The 20,384-nt window shown below is 39.8% G+C and overlaps 1 protein-coding gene across 2 annotated transcripts in view; it reads right to left on the bottom strand.

The window, feature by feature from the left end:
• Nucleotides 1–20,384, bottom strand: part of whrnb (whirlin b) — a 99,658-nt gene that overhangs the window by 7,334 nt on the left and 71,940 nt on the right. The window contains exons 6-11 of one of the 2 annotated variants that reach the window (XM_055199270.2): nucleotides 11,267–11,470; nucleotides 10,573–10,779; nucleotides 8,707–8,775; nucleotides 6,584–7,187; nucleotides 4,310–4,491; nucleotides 322–438 (exon numbers count right to left, since the gene is read on the bottom strand). In XM_055199270.2, coding sequence (XP_055055245.2) covers nucleotides 322–438; nucleotides 4,310–4,491; nucleotides 6,584–7,187; nucleotides 8,707–8,775; nucleotides 10,573–10,779; nucleotides 11,267–11,470 — 1,383 coding nt within the window. Of the gene's footprint in view, nucleotides 1–321; nucleotides 439–4,309; nucleotides 4,492–6,560; nucleotides 7,188–8,706; nucleotides 8,776–10,572; nucleotides 10,780–11,266; nucleotides 11,471–20,384 lie in introns of those variants that run through there. The other variant, XM_055199271.2, reaches the window with a different exon arrangement.

The following is a 20,384-nucleotide window of genomic DNA, read 5'->3' as shown; positions in this document are numbered from 1 at the left end:
CAATACGGAGCACATTCTGGGAAACAAAATGAAATTTGTATACCCTTCAGTACTAGATGAAATTCAACTATATCAACATTTCTCTCAACTTGTCCACAATCCTCATTGAATATTTTCATCCAAATTGTTATGGTATTGGCTTTTCTGTGCATGATACATGCATTGCTGTTTAATGTTTATGTTTAAGTTTTACCTTTCCACATTAGGTTGTGGAAACTGCTGTGCAGTTAGACAGCTTCCTAAGGCCTAAAACAGTACACCAAAACTTAATCCGAAGATAATAGTTTTATGCTTTCAACTTGAACCAGTGCTATTACACACCTGTATAGTCACGATGCGTGGCATAGGCTGTCTGGTGTTGGCACCCCCTTCAACAGCAATACCCAGGGTACTGGCACATTTGGGCACCCGTACAAGAGTAGGCTCCATTATTTCCATCTAAAACACAAAAAAAGAAAGATGCTGCTTTAGATAGCATTCTTAAAGGGGACATATCATGAAAACCTGACTTTTTCCATGTTTAACCCATAGACCAGTGTTCTTCATTGCGCGGCTCGCGAGCCGCATGCGGCTCGGCAAGCTTTAATTTGTGGCGCGCATGGCCTTAAATAATAAAGTGATATGATCATGCAGGCATGCGTTTTTTCTGTTTTCTCTGCTCCGGACGTTAACTTTGTTAGAAAACCATACCTATAAGATCAAGATGCACGTCGAGCAGAGATGGGGACTCGAGTTTGAGACTCGGACTCGAGTGCGACTTAAGTCGCACACACAGTGACTTCAGACTCGACTTGAGACTCCACCCTCAAAGACTTCAGACTCGACTCGGACTCGAGCCGCGCGACTCGTGAACAATGTTTATTTTTAGGAAACGTCTGATGAGCTCGCTGTCATACCCCTCCCTCCGTTACCTACAACCTGCCCACGACGTGACACGTGACGTATCTGCTCCGCGCGCGCGGCCGCGAATCGAATGCACCGGCTGCTGCTGTCCCACTCATCTGAAGCTTTGGGTAGTGCTGTGACGGATCCGCGGTTCGGCTCGCATGCGATTCGCGGATTAATATGCAATTTAAATAGGGTAAGTTTATCATTGACTTGTTTCTAAGGCTTGCAATTGTTTAAATGGTTAAACAATTTAACCGCAAAAAGGCGCTAAATTGAGCAGATTTCTGTACGCACATGCGGTTAAATGTGTCTGGTCCAGCTCCAGTCAGGTTCAGAGTTGCGCTACTTTGTGTCATACTGTAGTACATTAACACACATTTGCTGAATAGAGCAATGAAAAACAATGTAACGTTTTTATGTGAAGCGACTGCTGCATCTTCTTCCTGAAGCGCTCCACCTGTGTTTGAACACGCGTTTCAGTGCCCTCAGTAGTGCACATACAGAGAGAAGTGTTTCAAAAGTTAAGCCAACATAAAATCTTTCTTTTCTTGACAGGGCACACACACACAAAATGATCTCACAGTATTCTTTTTCTAATAAAAACATTTTTGTTAATGTATTAATAAACCAGTCAGAAACCAATCTGGGCTTATTTTTTCTTAATAAAGAGACAGTAACCTCAATTAACCTACTTAAGTCTGTGTCATTTATGTTAATCAAACAACCCAAGACAAACAGAAAATCACGTCTATTGTTTAAAAATATAATAATAATATTTAATTTGTACAATAAAGACAGTGTTATTATCCATTTAATTTAATTTCTGTACCTAATGCTTATTTTAGACCTTACTTAATGTGCAACTTTGTTCTTTTTTATAAATGTTTATAATTTCTTTATTTGTTATTAGAGTTTTATTTGTTACAACGAGACTTGAGACTTGACTTGGACTCGAGCCCAGAGACTTCAGACTTGACTTGGACTCAAGCTCAAAGACTTCAGACTTGACTTCGACTCGAGCTCAAAGACTTCAGACTTGACTCGGACTCGAGCTCAGAGACTTGTGAACATCTCTGACGTCGAGAACCGTGTTCAATCGCATGCAGCGCTTGCACAGAGCGATCGTCATATGACATCAAAGTACTGTGAGATCAGACTGCTTGTTATGCTTTCGAAATGCTCTCGCGGCACAGATGTCACTCGCCAACCGTTCTGTGCAGCGCCGCATGAAATTACGAGAAAGGTGGTCCCCTGGTGGTTTGGGGGGCACTGCATAAGCATATTATAAGATTGCTTAGCATTAAAATCCTGTTTTTGTCATGAAGGGAAATCATATTGTCTCAGACTGGTAAATGATAAAGAATGATTTGCCCTTGTATTTATTGCATTGCAACAGATTGACGGATTGATAGGCAGACATGCTATTTATGACTGCATGTAACTTTTGATACTTTGCGGTAAAGGCGGCTCTCCTATTGACCCTGACCTATCAGTGTGGCTCTCGTGAAAAAAATAGTGAAGACCACTGCCATAGACTGTAAAAAAAAGATGGAGGACGCCCGTTCGCTCTCTTCCATTGGTGAAAAGTGAAGCCATCAGTGTCCCGATACGGCGCTGACATCTTGGGTCTTGAGTCTGCGCAGTAGCGATTTCGGGACCAGTCATGCGCAGTAGTAAGCAGGAAGCAAAGCCGCGAAAGCAAGGCCCCGCCCTCGCTCTCGCAGAATGCACATATCACAGCTGTCAATCATGACGTGATACCACCGTTTTTACAGCATTAAATAACTAACTAAAAACAAACTTATATTAAAAACAAACATTTCAATTTACAACAGCGTGATAAAAACTACAGTAAATGACAGAAACCAGCTTCGGAAAAAAGATAATTGAATAACATGGGGAGGCAGGGTTTATGACCTATACAGGGACCAGTCACTGGGGGGCGATCGAGACGTTTTGGCTTCACTTTTCAGGGCTTGTGCGGCACGCTTGGTTTAACCCTGGAGAACCCAAGAACCCTTCTCTTAGCATCAATTAACATTTGCCAAATTTTACCCGTGGGTTCTCCAGGGTTAAGTGCTTGTATCAACCTAGAAAATGTGAAAAAGAACAACCCAGTAACTTAGTTTTAGTAAACCATTCTCTGCAAGCATGGGGAAAAGTAGGTCATTGAAATCTGGCTCCCATTGTGATGTCAAAAGGGGATAGTACCGCCCCCAAAACATCTTTAAGATCAACAAATGCCTTGATCGCGTTTCTCTGTTCCTCTTTTAAAATCAATGCGCTGTCGATATCTTCTAGAACAGACTCGATGGCAGAAACTTCACATCTCAATTCTCCAGCGGCAGCCATCTTTGCTGTAAACTGAGTCAACACAAGCGCTCCTTGGTGACGTGATTGATTACGTTACTGTTGATCACCTGTCCATCAACGTATAAAGCCCGCCCTGACAATTTGATTGGTCCGAATTGTTTTTGTTCAAGCATAGTAGCGCCACAACGGAGTGACTCCAGACCGAACTTTCCGTCCTGAGATGTTGTGGGCAGGGCTAAGTTTGGCTGGCACCCAGGCTAATTAATCACCCATTCAATGACGCTTTGACCCGGAGAGGCACAGTACCGGCAACATGTAAGAAGTGTCGGAACGCAAGAAAAAGTGCAGATACGCTAAAGATAAAAATAGAGATACCGGTGAGTACCAGCCCACTTCAAGCACTGGTCTTATCTTAGCCTGTGAAAACCCAGACAACTTCCGACAAATTTAGATTTGCTCTGCAAGTAGTCTGGCAAAGAGGCCTTTCAAGCCCATTTCTAATGCTGAGAAATTGCAGCACCAATCAGAAAAGTTGGGGCGGGCTTTACACGATGACCACAGCACAGATTTTGTACATTACACAGATGGATGCCGCTGTGAAACATCACTCGTCCGAATCAGCTATCCCGTCTGTTTTAAGCGATTTAAACTTTTCATTTTTGTTAAAACCCGAGCAAAGAACAACACTCAAAGCCTTCATATCTAAAAAAGATGTTATCGCTGTCTTACCGATTGAATTTGGGCAAAAGTCTGATATACCAGCTTGCAACTTGGAGGCTAATGATTGGATCTTAGCGAGAGCGGCGAGCCCACTGGTAGTGGTGCATACGTCATCCCCTTCATCGCTCTGATTGGTTTTAGGTCTATCCAATTGCGCCCAGAGGCATTTGAGCGAGGTCTGTTGGTGACGGCCCTTTGGAAATGATTTGCCTATGAAGCTTTGGCAGACCATAACTCAGTTACTACTAAGAATGTTCAGGCTAGTCTTATTTAGAAGTAAGATCTAGATTTCAGTTCTGTCTACCAGTTGATTTTTATGCAATGACACTGACTTTGAAGAATCAAACTATGATTTATGGATCATCAGACTATCTGGTCGTCTTCTCACCTGTTTTGCGGATATCTGTGCGAATCCCTCTGCTCTGCGCGTGTCCCCGATGTGCTGCAGGAATGGAGGTTTACCTGGCCGTGGACTGCTGTCCTTACTCAACCCTCCTGCCTCCGCGATATCCACTCCACTGTCCTCGCTCAAAGTCTGCCCGCTGTCTGACAGCTGAGACAGCGTGGCTCCTGGGAGTACAGACAAATGAGCGCACAGGGCCTTAAATTACCAGACAATTTAGATTTCAGAGATCAGAAATCTGGATGTAGACATCAAATATTAGTTGCTTATGAATATGAAATGCATATAGTACATGGTGTACTGAACTCAAAGTCAAGATGTAGTATACCTTCGCTTCCTACACAAAAGCATGCACTGAACAGGTAAACATAAGTGCACACACCCACACACACACACACACACACACACACACACACACACACACACACAAAGGTCACTTGGGGTCTTCTTCATTCAACTTGAACATTCTGTCATCAGTTACTCATCCAAACCTCTATGCTGCTATTTTTGTTTGGAACATAAATAGAAATCGTCACACAGATATTTTACATTAAAAACTTTTTGTAATAACCATGATTGTTTTATTGTCAGATGTAAACTGACCAACAGTAGTGATCTTAGAAAAAAATGACAAAATTATGGAGACCTGACAGCATACTGTATATCAGGCTATCATAAAGCTTCACAACAAGCAACTGAGGAGCTCAGATGCAAAAGCCGCTAAATGCCAGCTCAGTCAAAAATGAGATGACGATATTAAACGAATGCTCTCGGCACAAATTATTTGTTCATCAAATACTTTTACTTTAAATCTGCTTAATCACTGCCATTCAGAAATACTGGATTGTTGGCAGAAACCATTAAAAGGACACTCTACTTTCTTGAAAATAGGCCCATTTTCCAGCTCCCCTAGAGTTAAACATCTGATTTCCACCGTTTTGAAATCCATCCAGCTGATCTCCGGGTCTGGCAGTGGCACTTTTGGCATAGCTTAGCATAACCCATTGAATCTGATTAGACCATTAGCATCGCGCTCAAAAATAACCAAAGAGTTTCAATATTTTTCCTATTTAAAACTTCACTCTTCTGTAGTTACATCGTGTACTAAGACTGACGACAAATTAAAGGTAGCGATTTTCTAGGCCAATATGGCTAGGAACTATACTCTCATTTTGGTGTAATAATTAAGGACTTTGCTGATGTAACATGGCTGCAGGAGGCACAATGATATTACGCAGCGCCTGAAAATAGTACCCGGCTATTGAAAGTAACCAAGGGGACTATTTTCAGGCAGTGTGTAATATCATTACGCCTGGTCTTAGCACACGATGTAACTACAGAAAAGTCAAGTTTTAAATAGGAAAAATATTGAAACTCTTTGGTTATAATAGTCTAATGCTGCGTTCAGAACAGCCAAGGTAGAGGTGTCAAGCGTGAGTGATTTCAATGTTAAGTCAATGTAAAGACGCGTTGACGCGTGTCTGAAGGGCTCGCGGCGCGAATGAGGCATTTAGCGTGGCGCGTTAGATGCGATTCCGCCTCATTCGCGCATCTAGTTTGCACGAATGGCACGAATTGAGTGTTGTTGCGGGAAACGTGTGAGTTGAAAAATTTGAACTTTGCCGAAAAAAACGCGCTGCGTTAACCAATCAGGAGCTTGCTCTAGTAGTGACGTGATTACAGAAAGCGAGCAGAGTCGCAGAAGCCCCTCCCATGACGCGAATTTCCGCGTGAATGTCTCGATTACTAGAATTACGCGCCTTTCACGCGTGAATGAAGCGAGTAAACTCAAAATGTTCAAGGGGCAAACTAGACGCGGTAGAAGCAAATTTGACACCTCAGACGCAGCTGGTGTGAACCCACAGTAATCAGATTCAATGGATTATGCAAAGCTATGCTAAAAGTGGTACCGCCAGACCCAGAGATCGGCTGAATGGATTCCAAAATGGTAACAATCAATTGTTTAACTCTAGGGGAACTGGAAAATTAGCCTATTTTCAAAAAAAGGGGAGTGTCCCTTTAAGAGTCTGGTAAAAAATGCTAATTTACGAGAATACATGTCAGACGCACTGTTAGAGAGTTTTGCATCTGAGCTATTTACCTTCAACCTAATTTCGTCAAAAAAATAATTTTTTGTCTGGAACACAAACGCAAATAAACAATAATAATTTTTGGGTGAACTATCTTGTTTAAACCAAACCGGGTTTGTAATTCCAACTTCTATCTTTACACATACCTTTAACTGCAGAGTGGCTTTACCTCTTAGCTGGGGCTGGGGTCTCTCCTCCGTTGTCTCTGGCTCCAGGTGTAGCGGGCTGCTATGGGGTGCTCCGCAGTTGTGTGTTGAGGGGGAGCCCTCCGGCTTCTCAGGACTACAGGGTGGCGGTCCAGGCATTAGCAGCGAAGGCGAAATGGATGGAGAGGAGCGGGGAGAGATCACGGGGGTGCCTTCTCGAGAACGGTTCGGAGACTCTTGGTGTGGGGAAAGCGCTGCTGCTTGCCGGCTCATCAGAAACTGAACCAGATCTCTGGTCGGTGCTCCAGAGGAAGAGCTGGCGTGATAGGACGATCGCGGAGAGTTGTGACGACGAGAACAGGGCGGAGGAGTGTGAAGAACGGAGCAGGTGGAACAAGTGTGGTGGATGGTACATGGCGAGACGTGGCCCGAGCAGGGCAAGTGCGTGTGGGGGTGATTGTGGGTGTGGTTTTCTTGATGCCGCCTACAGGGGGCAGTAAAGAACAGGTTTGTCTGGGACAGCTTGGACGAAGGCCGTTTGGTCTGAGTTTTAGGGCTGGCATGTCGAACGTGGCCTTGAGGAGGTGGAGGAGGGGGCTTGAAAGAGGGGGGTGACTCCACTTTGTCCTGCAATAAAACAAAAATGTACTGTTCATATTTTTCGGATGGCGTTTTTGAATACCAAGACAGGCAATTATCATTGAGAGAGGTTAGGATAATGCTGGATGGGAACACATTCTGACATTTGAAAGCTTTGAAAGGTGACATTTCCTTTCAAAATGTCAGCACATTATGAAATTACCAGATGATAGAGTTGTCGGGTTGTGAAACAGTTTAGAGCAGTCGATAAGAGGGTTGATTACTAAGTCATTCAGGATAATGATTAAAGATTACAAGTTAATGTTGGGCTACTGAGGCTTAATTTAATGAGAACAATAAAGGATATCTATTGAACTCAAACAATTTTCAGCTTATATGTGCAAGGACAAATCGTACAAATCTATAAAAAATGTATAATTAATAAATTAATAATTTCTCTCTAAAATCAGAGATGTGACAAGTTCATTTGATGGGGTAATATGGGATGTGACCGTCAGCATTGCATCTGAATATTGTATGCTTCATTATTATTATTTTTTATTAAGTCGGGATTTGGGAAATGGGATATGCATTTTTAATCCACTAAATGCGCAACTATAAGACTGATCTGTCAATCTCTGAAATTATCAAAATAAAAACATACTTAAAGGTGCAGTGTGTAATTTTTAGAAGGATCTCTTGACAGAAATGCAAAATAATATACAAAACTATATTATCAGGGGTGTATAAAGACCTTTTTATAATGAACCGTTATGTTTTTATTACCTTGAATGAGACATTTTTATCTACATGTATGAGGGTCCCCTTACATGGAAGACGCCATTTTGTGCCGCCATGTTTCTACAGAAGCTTTTAACGGACAACAAACTTTTTTATCAAGTTTTCTCCAACAATGACACGTTTGTCCTGTGTCAGCTACCGTAGCTTCTCTATGTGTTTCAAAAGCAAGGGGTGAGAGCTGTGAACTGAGCTGTTGGTTGCAATTTGCAATCTCACCACTAGATGCCACTAAAATTAACACACTGCACCTTTAAAACAAACACATCTCAATAACATTATAAATTTCATATGTTGCTTTTTGTTTGCATGGGAAGTACATGTAAGAGCCCTGAGCTTGCCGGGAAAAATACTTTTTGCAAAAATACAAAGCTAATTTTTATGATTGGCCAAACATCTTCAGCGTGTGGCGGAAATGTCATGCCCTTTACCATAATTGAATGTCTCTCTCTCTCTCTCTCTCTCTCTCACTCTCTCTCTCTCTGAAACCCATAGCATCTCGCTTACATAGTGGCAGTGGCAACACTAACAAAATCCATGCCTTCGTTCTTTGCAAATACATTTGGGCGGCATTATGCAAGTATTTCTGTGACGTATTCATGTGGGGGCGTTTCTAGCGATTTTTTTAAAAATAGAATGATCTTGTACATGCAAAAACAGCTACATGACACACTAAATATAAAGGATTTTTTTTAATGTTAGTGCCTTGTACTTATTAAAAGATTCAATCCAGTATGGTGTTGCGCAGACATAGTCAGACTGTACTTACCAAAGCAATGTCAGGAAGAGAATTCAGACACTCAACGGGCATCAGAATTCCATCTAATCTGCAGTCGCTCTATAAAAAAACAAAACATAAACAATCATAATGAAATTAATTGACCGTTCAAAGCAATAGTCACTCCAAAACAAGTTTAACCAAAAAGCCCTGTGCTAAAGAAATGCATGCTTTATTTGAAAGGCAGCTCACCATTTCTCATCAATTCAGCTCAATTACTGGCTTACACGGGGTGTGATTTTATGCCCATGATAATTAAGGGAATCAACTAATGTAGTTAACAAGCAGCAGCGGGTGATGCAAAAATCAGCACAATCAATGCATCCGCAGTCAACGTCTGAGAGGAAAATTTACTAAACAGATGCGCCTTGATTCGTGTTATTTCGTGTTTTTATACACCAACCACCTCCAATCCAATACACGCTGCAGTTTTTGAGTGCATTTAAAATGTGCAAATAACCTGCGCAGACAGCCATGTAAATAAAGGCTTGCTGGTAATTACAAACACAAAAAAAACATAATTTTGATAAAACAATCGAAAAAGAAAACACATTATAATCTACTAGAATACAGCAGCACTAAAAGTTAAAGGGGATATTTGCATGTTTAAGTGCTATAATTGGGTGCCCAGTGTTTGTATCAACCTACAAAATGTGGAAAAAGATCAACCCAGTAACTTAGTTTTGGTAAACCATTCTCTGCAAGCATGTGAAAAAATAGGTCATTGAAATTTGGCTCCCCTTGTGATGTCAGAAGGGATAAAACCGCCCCTTAATCCGCACTATCCAACCATGACACTGCAATTTAGTGCTGAGAACAGCTCATTTGCCTTTTAAAGAACACACCCCAAAAACGGCACAGAGTGGCAATTTTAAAATGCTATAATAAATTATCTGTGGGGTATTTTGAGCTAGAACTTCACATATTTACTCTGGGGACATCAAAGATTTATTTGACATCTTAAGATTTAGAATTAGATTTGTTGTTTTTGCAATGTTATAGTGATCATATATAATTGTTTCTCAGTCTCTTTAATAGAATACATCCAGAAAATACAGGAAATGTGTATATATATAGTATTAAAAACTGTAAAAAAAAAAAAAAGTAAACCGATGTGTCAAGTTTTTAGGGTAAACTCCCCTTCCACTTGAGCAATAGCAGGAAACTGCAGGATCTCTTAAACCTAAATAAAATTAAAGGTGCAATGTGTAACTTTTGAATGATCTTTTGACAGAAATGCAATATAATATACATAACTATATTATCAGTGGTGTATAAAGACCTTTCATAATTAACTGTTATGTTTTTATTACTTTAGAATGAGACGTTTTTATCTACATACACCGATGGTCCCCTTACATGGAGGTCGCCATTTTGTACCGCCACATTTCTACAGAAGCCCTTAACGGACACTTTTTTACTAAGTTGTCTCCAACGATGATATGTTTGTCCTGTGGTGGCTGCTGTAGCTTTTTTATATGCGTTTCAAACGTGAGGGGTGAGCCGTGGACTGAGCCGTTGGTTGCAATTTGCAACATCACCACTAGATGCAACTAAAATTTACACACTGCACCTTTAAATCCTAATTTCTAATTTTAAAGAAATTTGTCTTTTTACTTCATTCTGCTCAAAAACGCTCAAGATGTGTTTATTGCCAAGAGAGGTCACACTAAACACAGACAATGCCTAAAGACATTTAGTCCTGAACATTTTTTTTTATTTTTTGTACATATTTCCTGTATTTTCTGCTTGTATCTTAATAAAATAAATAAAAAAATAAATATGGATGGACAATAAAACTTCAAAAACAACAAGTCTGGTGTTACAAATATATGGTTACAAATTGACCTACAGTACCTTGTTGCACGTGGGGACTGAAGGTTTCAGCTGGCAGGTCGGACTGTGGCCCTCTGGAAGAGTGATGCTAATAGAGTCAGGATGCAGCAGGCCCGGACCTCCGTGCCGAGCCCTCCACGCCTCCATTTCACGATTTAACACCTGCCCATCAAAGCGCTCCAGATCCTTTGGCGCGATCAGGGTCCGCACTTCAGCCAGTAATGACAGCTGGACAGCCAAGGGAACATTTGATGAAATGTGTGATATGAATTCAGCCGCAGATATTATAAATATTCCATTTGAATACAAAGCTGAAAACAATTTTGGGGACATTTTGCATTGCAGCCATCCTTGCCTAAAATACTGTTGATTTCTAGTTTTATCAGATTTGGGCTTGTCTAGCAAGTCTTCCAGCCTAGTCGTAGCTACTTAAGGCTGGTCTAGCTAGTCAATGCCAATGTAGCAAAGCTGGTCTTGCTTAGGAAACAAACTGATGAAAAAATGTATATTGTAGTTTGTACCGTAAATCAGTTTAGAAGTGTCTGCCAAGTGCCTGGTTTAGGATTTTTTAGCCTGACCAAGCCTAAAACATTTCTAAAACCAGCTTACAGATCAGGCTGGGAAGACCAGCAAACTAGCTATAACCTTTTTTTCAGCAGAGAGGCTGGCATAGGTCATTGGCAATTCTTCTGCAGTATTTTATTGTCAGTCTCACCTTGGCATGTGTGTTGAAGAGTTCAAACAGGGCCATCGCCAGAGGCTCTACTCCGATATGTCCACGCTGGTACTCTTGAATGTAATAGCTCATGGTTTGCCTCTCTGTCTCGGTCAGAAGCATGTATGCCTGTTCCTCCAGCGAGCTCCACGCTCCGACTCGCATGGCTCCAGGTGCTGGCAAAACACCTTTCCAGCAGACTGACTGCAAAACAGAGTAATTAAAACAAAACTATTATGAGTGTGTCGCAATGTGTTGTACTGTTGTATAGGTGTGTGAATTGATCACTGGCAAATGTATCTATGTGATGAGGGCTGTGCCTGAAAATGCTTTCTTCACATGCAGTAGGATGTAAGGCATGTCCAAATGCAATGTTTGCATAAAATCATGATAACCAAGACCCCCAATTTTTTACTGGCCAGTGTGGAAACAAGGTATACACTGTAAAAAGATTCCGTAGAAATTACAGTATTACGATCACGTGGTTTCAGACTCGATTGAAATCGGACGTTACCTTCCGATCAGGACTCGGATACATATGCAGGGTTTAAATTGGGCCAGGACCGCACACTACTGAAGGTCTCGCTCTGCTCCGCGCCAGTGTACGCGCTGCGCTGGTGCGTGTGAAGTGACGCGAATAATGACGTGTTTTCAGGCTTCACACACCTGTGCATGCGCGACAAAACCGTGTTTTTACCGCTCATTTAAACAACGCGTCGATCGTTTTTGTCACTATGTGCTCAGTTAAACACTATGGGTCCCCCATGTGGTTGAAAAGCGCAACAGTGCCTGGTATCAGACACTCTTCTGCAGGCAGGGGGAGGGGAGGGGCTGTGTGCTTTACCCTCCACTGTGACTTTCAGAAACCTCATTAACACAGACCTCTGGTCCCAGAAAATACCCGTAAAATTGCCAGACAAGCGTCTGTGTGAACAAAAACTCGTTCCGTTAATCTTCTGGGATCGTTGCCGGAAAGAGGACCTAGTAAGATACGCAGGTAACCCTCTGTGTGAACAAGAAGCCGCAAGAATGCCGTAATGGGCGTGTCGAAGTGAGGACACGCGCGTCATCATCACAACACAAGTTATGGTTCAGCTCCTTACAACGAGATAACATGCATATAAACATTCATCACGAGAAATGTTGCAAACTAGATTGACGAAGTAAACAGGAAATGATAAATGAGACGCATAAACAATGACGCACGTGCCGTAATTAGGGCGCGCCTGTCATGGCAACATGAAGTTGGTTCAACTCTTTAAAATTAGGGATTTACAACATTCACAACGAGAAATGTCAGCTAACTGGACTAAAGCAGATATCAGGTAAGTTAGCTCATTACTCACTGCGTTGAAACGGAGATCATTCAGCAGCATAAAAGAATATCGCGTCACGTGCTCATTTGAGCTATAATAAACGAAAATACCCGCGCGTCATCCCAACAAGTCGTTCAGCTCCTCAAAATGCGGGTTTTAAATGCATATAAACAATCACGATGAGAAATGTCTGAAAACTGTATTAAAGTAGAATTCAGGGAGCTCGTCAAATATCCACTCAGAAGCTGAGATCTTTCACCAGCATTAGAACGGTGCGTCACGCGCTCCTTAATAATCTTATCATAAACAAAAATGCACGTGAGTGGTTCTTGGAGGGAGAAATAATATATAATATGCAAACTTCAGACGCTGCGTAGAAGAGAGGACGGGACTTTCAATAGGTCACGTGTCTTTCCGGGACCGTCACATGCCGGATAAACTTGGCAGTGTGAATGAAAAAAAAATCTAACTATTCCGGAAAAATCCAGGATTCATATGCTGTGTATTTTACGGAATTTGTGTGTGAAAAGGGCTAGAGTGTGCTTGTAGCAGCTAGGAGGCTGCTCAGGTTGCAGCAGCGGTAGAATTCATCCAGTTAAGAGTTGTTCTATCACTGAAATAATATTAGAGACATTTTTTAAAGGTTGAAAAACTACATAGTGTTGCTTTAATCTACATCAGTACGCAGCTCCGTGTCTCACTCAGAACCTCAAGAACGCACATTCGCGCAGGAGGATCACATTACACATTGTAGAGATGAGAGATAGAGAGAGAGGTAAGAATGGTGCACACGTTGAAAAAAAATAGAAGTCTAGAAACAAAGTATTAAAGTATGTATAGCCATGTCACTCATCTTATTACAATATGTTAACTAGATAACTGGATACAACTTATTGTATAGTTTAATAAAATAATGTATTTTGATTATACAAATCAATTACGACCTAACTATAGTGATTGTTTAACTAACTGATTTATAAGACATAGCCTATTGCTGAATAAGTATGTTGTTTTTCTTGTTAATTAAATCTTTTTGGGTAGTCTATCTTATAGCTAGATTTAGTCAAGGAGGTTGATTCTTATAACTTCCTTCAAAATTTGATCAATTGTGCATAATGACATGTGCAACAAATGCATATAGGGTGTCAGACTCATAGATTTGCATAATTTAAAGTTCAGGTTTTAAAGTTTGGGTCAACCTGTGGCACAGCTTTAAAGCTGAATCTTATAAAATCCTATCAGAGGTCCAAAATGTCATTGAAACACACCAGTGGCTTTGCTGTCATCAGGATTAAACATGTTACCCCTCAAACCCTCCCTCCAAACAGAACATCCCCACAAAACAAACCCCAATAGGCTTTATGCCCAGCTGCACTACTTCCTGAACTTCAGCCAGCTCCTTGTTTCCTGTCTGCCATTATTGGACAAACTGATTAATCCAGGTGTGTCTGATTATTGAGGTCAGGCACACCTGGATTAATCAGCCTGACCAACAATGGCAGACAGGAAACAAGGAGCCGGCCGAAGCTCAGGAAGTAGCGCAGCTGGGCATAAAGCCTATTTAACCCCTGTACGTATTCTCATTCTTTTTTAACACATCAATAGTTATGCGCTGGCACAGAGTTAGACCCTTTTGACTTCACACAGAAACAGCAATGCGTGCGGCATGACATAAGGGGCATCCTGGATCTGTTTTTTCGCTCTTCTTTATTCTTTTTTTATGTATTATAGAAGTATCGGATCGGGACTCGGTATCGGCAGATACTCAAAATCAAATGACTCGGACTTGAGGGCAAAAAAAAACTGATCAGGACATCCCTATATATAACACTCAAAATAGTTCCCCAATGATTACGAGGTTTTAGTGCTATTTAGCACCAATTTATGTAGAGTGTGATGACAATCAACAAACATCATTCATTAAAATACAACTCTAAATACAACAGATAACATAACTAACAGTGACAACAACAACAACAACAGCATAAATAAAGCCACCAAATAATATTAACCACATACATTTATATGCTCCAATAAATGCTGGGAACTTTCATACCCCTGGTTATAGTAGTTTGAAAAACACTTGCGTATTTAAGTCCACCCAAAAAATAATCTTTGTTAGCAACCTCTTTTTCAAAAAAATAACATAATAATTGATCAAGTTACTGTATTTTCATTGCTGGGAGAATATTTTGAAGCTGTATTTTTATTTCTTATTTATTGGTTATTTATTATAACCAAAATAAATAAAAAATGTAACATACTGCTACAGTGCTAAAATATTTGTGCAGTCATTAGTCAAACTATGTAGTTGATATGATGTGATGTAACATGCATGTGTGGGCATTTGGCCCTCATGGGAAACAGAGAACATCAGCTGCAGGACTGTTTCACTGAGACCTTACCACTCAGCCGTGTCTAATATTTAATACTACATACCCTGGGGTAGTAATCTCTCTCTCTCTCTCTCTCTCTCTCTCTCTCTCTCTCTCTCTCGAAAACATGCCTTTCATCCACTTTCTACTTTTAGACATTCACCTTTATCAGACCTGCATCACCACAATGTCAATATTTGTTTAAAAGCTTTTTCCATAACTTCCTCTGTCTCTGTCCTTCTCCTGCTATAAAAAAACAACAACAACACTGTGCAATGTAAATCTAATGACTCCAATGTCTCATTACATTAAATATACGTTTATAAGACTTGCAGTAAAGATAAACATTGTGCAAATGTTTGTGTTGATAGTGTTGACATTTAGAAATTCAAACTATATAAAAATTAAGCTATGCCATGTTAATATCTATGCATACCCTGCTGGGTTATTTTTCAACCAAAAAGGTTTAAAAGGGACGAGCTCAGCCTCTTGGGTTGTAAGTAATTTAACCTATGCTGGGTTGTTTCAACCCAAAATGCATGGTTGTTTTAACCCATTGTTGTTTCAAATATACTGTAAACATTTTCTAGGTTAATTTAACCCAAAGACTGGGCTCGTCCATTTTTGACACAATAACCCAGCATTTTTTAGAGTGTATGGTTGCAAAATGCAGTTCACAGTAATATTACATTTGGTTGATTTTACAGACATTTTGCTACCGACATTTTGGTACCTCAAATGTATATATACAGTATGCTCCTAAATAGTACATATTAAGACATTTACAAGGAGTACACAAATGCTTTCAAAAAGCACATAAAATACAGTTTTGCACATACATACATACATAATAAAAAATATGTCCAACTCAAATTGATAAAAAAAGAGATTACATCAAAAAGAATGAGAAGAGAGAGAGAGAGATCAGCAAAGTTAGCTTAGTGGTTTGCTTGTGAAATCAATACTTGTTTTAAATGATCGTCAATTGTGCCTGTCCTTGAGCACTTCCATTTACAGAAGACACAAGCATCTTTCAAGGATTCCCTTTACTCTTCTCCTCTGCTCACATACAACCACCAACACAAACCAGCCACAAAACGCTCGATATGAAATCAAATGTGTTTGACTGTAATTAAAAACAACGTCAGTCTGATTGATTTAATGTGTCTTTCTTATTATTGTAAACATTTATTAATTTAATAATAATCCCATATCATATCTAATTCAAATACTAAAGCACCTTTACCTCTTTTCAGTGTTTTGCCAAGTGTAACTGTATCAATTCAGTCAGCTGCAGTACATTCACCTTGCTTTCTCCTCTTACAGTCAATTTCATATTATAAACACATTAATCGATGTAATTGATGTATAAATACCTGAGAATAGCTACTTTTTGTTATAGTTTTATTCAAGAGTGATTTGGCTAATGGCTTATAAAAACATTCATTTAGATTTGATGCTAAATTATATGGATTTATTTGTATTGTATGGCAAAAGTGAGGAACGAGTTAAAATTATGCATATGGACTTTTATGTTCATGGACATGAACCGATCTACAGTCAGAAGAAAGCACTGCTTATTCTTAAAAAGGCCTACATTTTCACTTTATTCTTCACGCTTTTGTTGAGGATGTGAATGCAAATGAATTGATTAAATTACGTAAAGAGCAGGATAACAAATGGCAAGAACGAGCAAAAAAGAACAGAGAGAAAAGAATCTGCATGTTTTATTCAGAATATGCTGATTAGCTGCATATGCATGCAGACATATTCCTAAAACCGTACAGTTGGTGGAGCATGTAAACCTTTTTATTCATTCCTTAACTAGAATGATTCAATTTTTCTTGATAATTGAAAAGCGATGTGCATGTAATCATAAAGAAAGAATAAATTAACATTGACCATAAAAATTCATTGTTTTTATGAGTTTAATTTAAATCTGTTAGGTGCTCATGCATGCACCAACATTCTTAAAAGGTAGTGTCATTCAGACATTAAAGTGAAAGTGACATTTTTGTCAAATATAGAATGTATACTCGAATTGTGGCCTGCTTTTAAAGGTGCAGTGTGTACATTTTAGCAGCATCTAGTGGTGAGGTTGCGAATTGCAACCAATGGCTCAGTCCACTGCTCACCCCTTGCTTTTGAAATGCATAGAGAAGCTACGGAAGCCAACACCGGAAAAACATGTTATTGTTGGAGACAACTCGGTAAAAAAGTTTGTCCGTTAAGGGCTTCTGTAGAAATATGGCGTCACAAAATGGCGACTTCCACGTAAGGGGACCCTCAGTGTATGTAGATAAAAACGTCTCATTCTAAGGTAATAAAAACATAACGGTTCATTATAAAAAGGTCTTTATACACCCCTGATAATATAGTTTTGTATATTATTTTGCATTTCTGTCAAGAGATCCTTCTAAAAATTACACACTGCACCTTTAATTCATCCCAGTGAGGCCACAGCTATCCCTACAGAACTCTCCGGAGGCCGACTCTAGCCACTAGGCTACACTCTAAAAATGTCTGGGTTATTTTTGACCCATAACGGGTAAATATTGGACAGAGAACACATGCTGGGTCAAAAATGACCCAATGTTGAGTTGTTGTTATGCAACCATGGGGTATAATAACCCAGCACTTGGGTTAAAACAACCCAGCATTGGGTCAATTTTAACCTAGCGGTGTGTTCTGTCAAATATTTACCCATTATGTGTCAAAAAGAACAAATTTTAGAGTGTGCAACTGCCTCCTGAATAGACGGTTATAGACAGTTTTATGGGATGCACGCCTGTTGCCACGGTTACGCGAACACCCCAAGTAAATTTTCGTTCTGTGTTTGTTTATCGGTCTGGCTAGTGGCTAAACTGACCTCTGGAACAAATACCTTGTCGGAAATAAAAATGTTTCGGATTTCTGAAGACAAGGGAAAATGGCAAACATGGATCACCACTGTGCAAAGAGAGTTTTTGGCAGCATGCAAGAATTTAAAGATTTCATAAATAATCTACTCGAGAGGGACTCTTTTGTTTATGTTGCATTGTGTCCAATCATGTAAGGATATTTGCAAGCCTGTGATTTTATAATGATTTATTTGATTCTGTTCAAATAACTACTTTTGCATATAGTCCTAATTACTGCTTATTAATACTTAGTAAAGTAGTTGTTAAGTTTAAGAATTTGTAGGAATTGGGGATTAGGGATGTAGAATAAGGTTTTGCAGAAACAGGCATTTATGTGCTTTTTAAGTACTAATAGAAAGCCAATAATTCAGTAATATTAATGCTAATAACAACCAGTTAATAGTGAGAAATGGAAACTACACGAGAGTGTTATTATTATTCTTATTAACTCACCAAAGTATTTTAAAGTGAGAAGGATAAATAAAATACATGCATTTTAACATTAGACTTTAAAGGGACACTCCACGTTTCCAGCTCCCCTTGAGTTAAACATTTGATTTTTACCGTTTTGGAATCCATTCAGCTGATCTCCGGGTCTGGAGGTACTTAGAACAATCGATTGAATCTGATTAGACCATTAGCATCGACCTCAAAAATAACCAAAGAGTTTCGATAGTTTTTCTTATTTAAAACTTGACTCTTCGGTAGTTACACCGTGTACTAAGACCAACGGAAAATTAAAAGTTGGGATTTTCTAGGCCGATATGTCTAGGAACTACAGTATACTCTCATTCTGGCATAATAATAAAGGACTTTGCTGCTGTAACATGACTGCAGCAGGCGCATTGATATTACGGAGCGCCTGAAAATATTCCCCTTGGTTACTTTCAATAGCAGGGGACAATTATCGGGCACACATACACTCACCTAAACGATTATTAGGAACCCCTGTTCAATTTCTCATTAATGCAATGGTGTAATGGGGTGGGGGATGTTTTCTTGGCACACTTTAGGCCCCTTAGTGCCAACTGGGCATTGTTCAAATTCCACAGCCTACCTGAGCATTTTTTCTGACCATGTCCATCCCTTTATGACCACCATGTACCCATCCTCTGATGGCTACTTCCACCAGTATAATGCACCATGTCACAAAGCTCAAATCATTTCAAATTGGTTTCTTGAACATGACAATGAGTTCACTGTAGTTAAAATGGCCCCCACAGTCACCAGATCTCAACCCAATAGAGCAACTTTGGGATGTGGTGGAATGGGAGCTTCGTGCCCTGGATGTGCATCCCACAAATCTCCCATCAACTGCAAGATGCTATCCTATCAATATGGGCCAACATTTCTAAAGAATGCTTTCAGCACCTTGAATCAAGGCCACATAGAATTAAGGCAGTTCTGAAGGCGAAAGGGGGTAAAACACAGTATTAGTATGGTGTTCCTAATAATCCTTTAGGTGAGTGTATATCGCGATTAATCTTTGCCCAGCACTACTAATTACTTAGTAACTAGTTACACCCAACACTGATTGTTAATAAAGCAGGGTGGATCTGTGAACATCTTTGGATATGGACGTCTTATAAATCACTAGGAAAATTTGGTAAATGACCAAACGTTCACATTTATGATGATTGTGAGCCTGTCTTTATAAATGAGAAATTTGAATTGTGCCCAGCGGAAATCATGTAATCAGCTTGTACAAATAAATCCCTGTCAGCCCTTATTTCAAATATTTATAAGGACTAAAAAATCTCATCTTACATGAAGGCCAGTTGCATGTTTCTTTTGGCAAGCAGGTCAAGACTAATGATTTCAGGAGTCCAAAGAGACTCGTTCATCCGTCACTACTGCCCTCTTTCCCAATTTGGTTATTGCTGTTCCAAATCCCTGATCACTAAAACCATCCCTTAGCTTTCCACCGTGCCAGTTTTAATCAATGAGAGCATCTCTTTTCATTCAATACTAAAGTTTAAACAAGCACCCTGATTACAGTATATAGCCTACTGTTGACCCAAAGCAATGCTTTACTACTCAGTATTTCTAGCAGCGCTTGAAAGAATCACTATAATTTACCGGAAGCATTTTGCATTGGAACAGTGGCGACTGCGGATGCTGATGTCAGCTTGTTTGACTTTTGTGAAATTGGTCATGAGTCAGAGCTGGATGTGGAGCTTAAAGAGTTACGTCAGGAGCAGGAAGATGAGACGGACCTTCAGTGTCAATGTGATGATGAATGCGTTCTCAAACAATCTAAGCAAATGGAGGGAGTGACGCATTCCGGCACTTTTCCTAGTTTTGAGTCACCATAATTTATTTCCTTCTTTTTTTCTAAATAATAAATAATTTTTTAAAATACCATTTTTATCATGTGAATGATATGCGTACAGAAGATAACTAAAAACACAAATCTAAAATTGTCACTTAGGCACACAATAGTGTTCAACTATGTTCAACATTTGAATTGACCTACATAAGACCCATTCAAGTGGTTTGCTTGGGCTTGCTAAAACTTTGATTCTCC

Source organism: Misgurnus anguillicaudatus, chromosome 22 (assembly GCF_027580225.2).
Source record: "Misgurnus anguillicaudatus chromosome 22, ASM2758022v2, whole genome shotgun sequence".
NCBI lineage: Eukaryota > Metazoa > Chordata > Actinopteri > Cypriniformes > Cobitidae > Misgurnus > Misgurnus anguillicaudatus.
The sequence above is the reverse complement of the archived record's forward strand: the minus strand, read 5'-3'. Positions and strand labels throughout refer to the sequence as shown.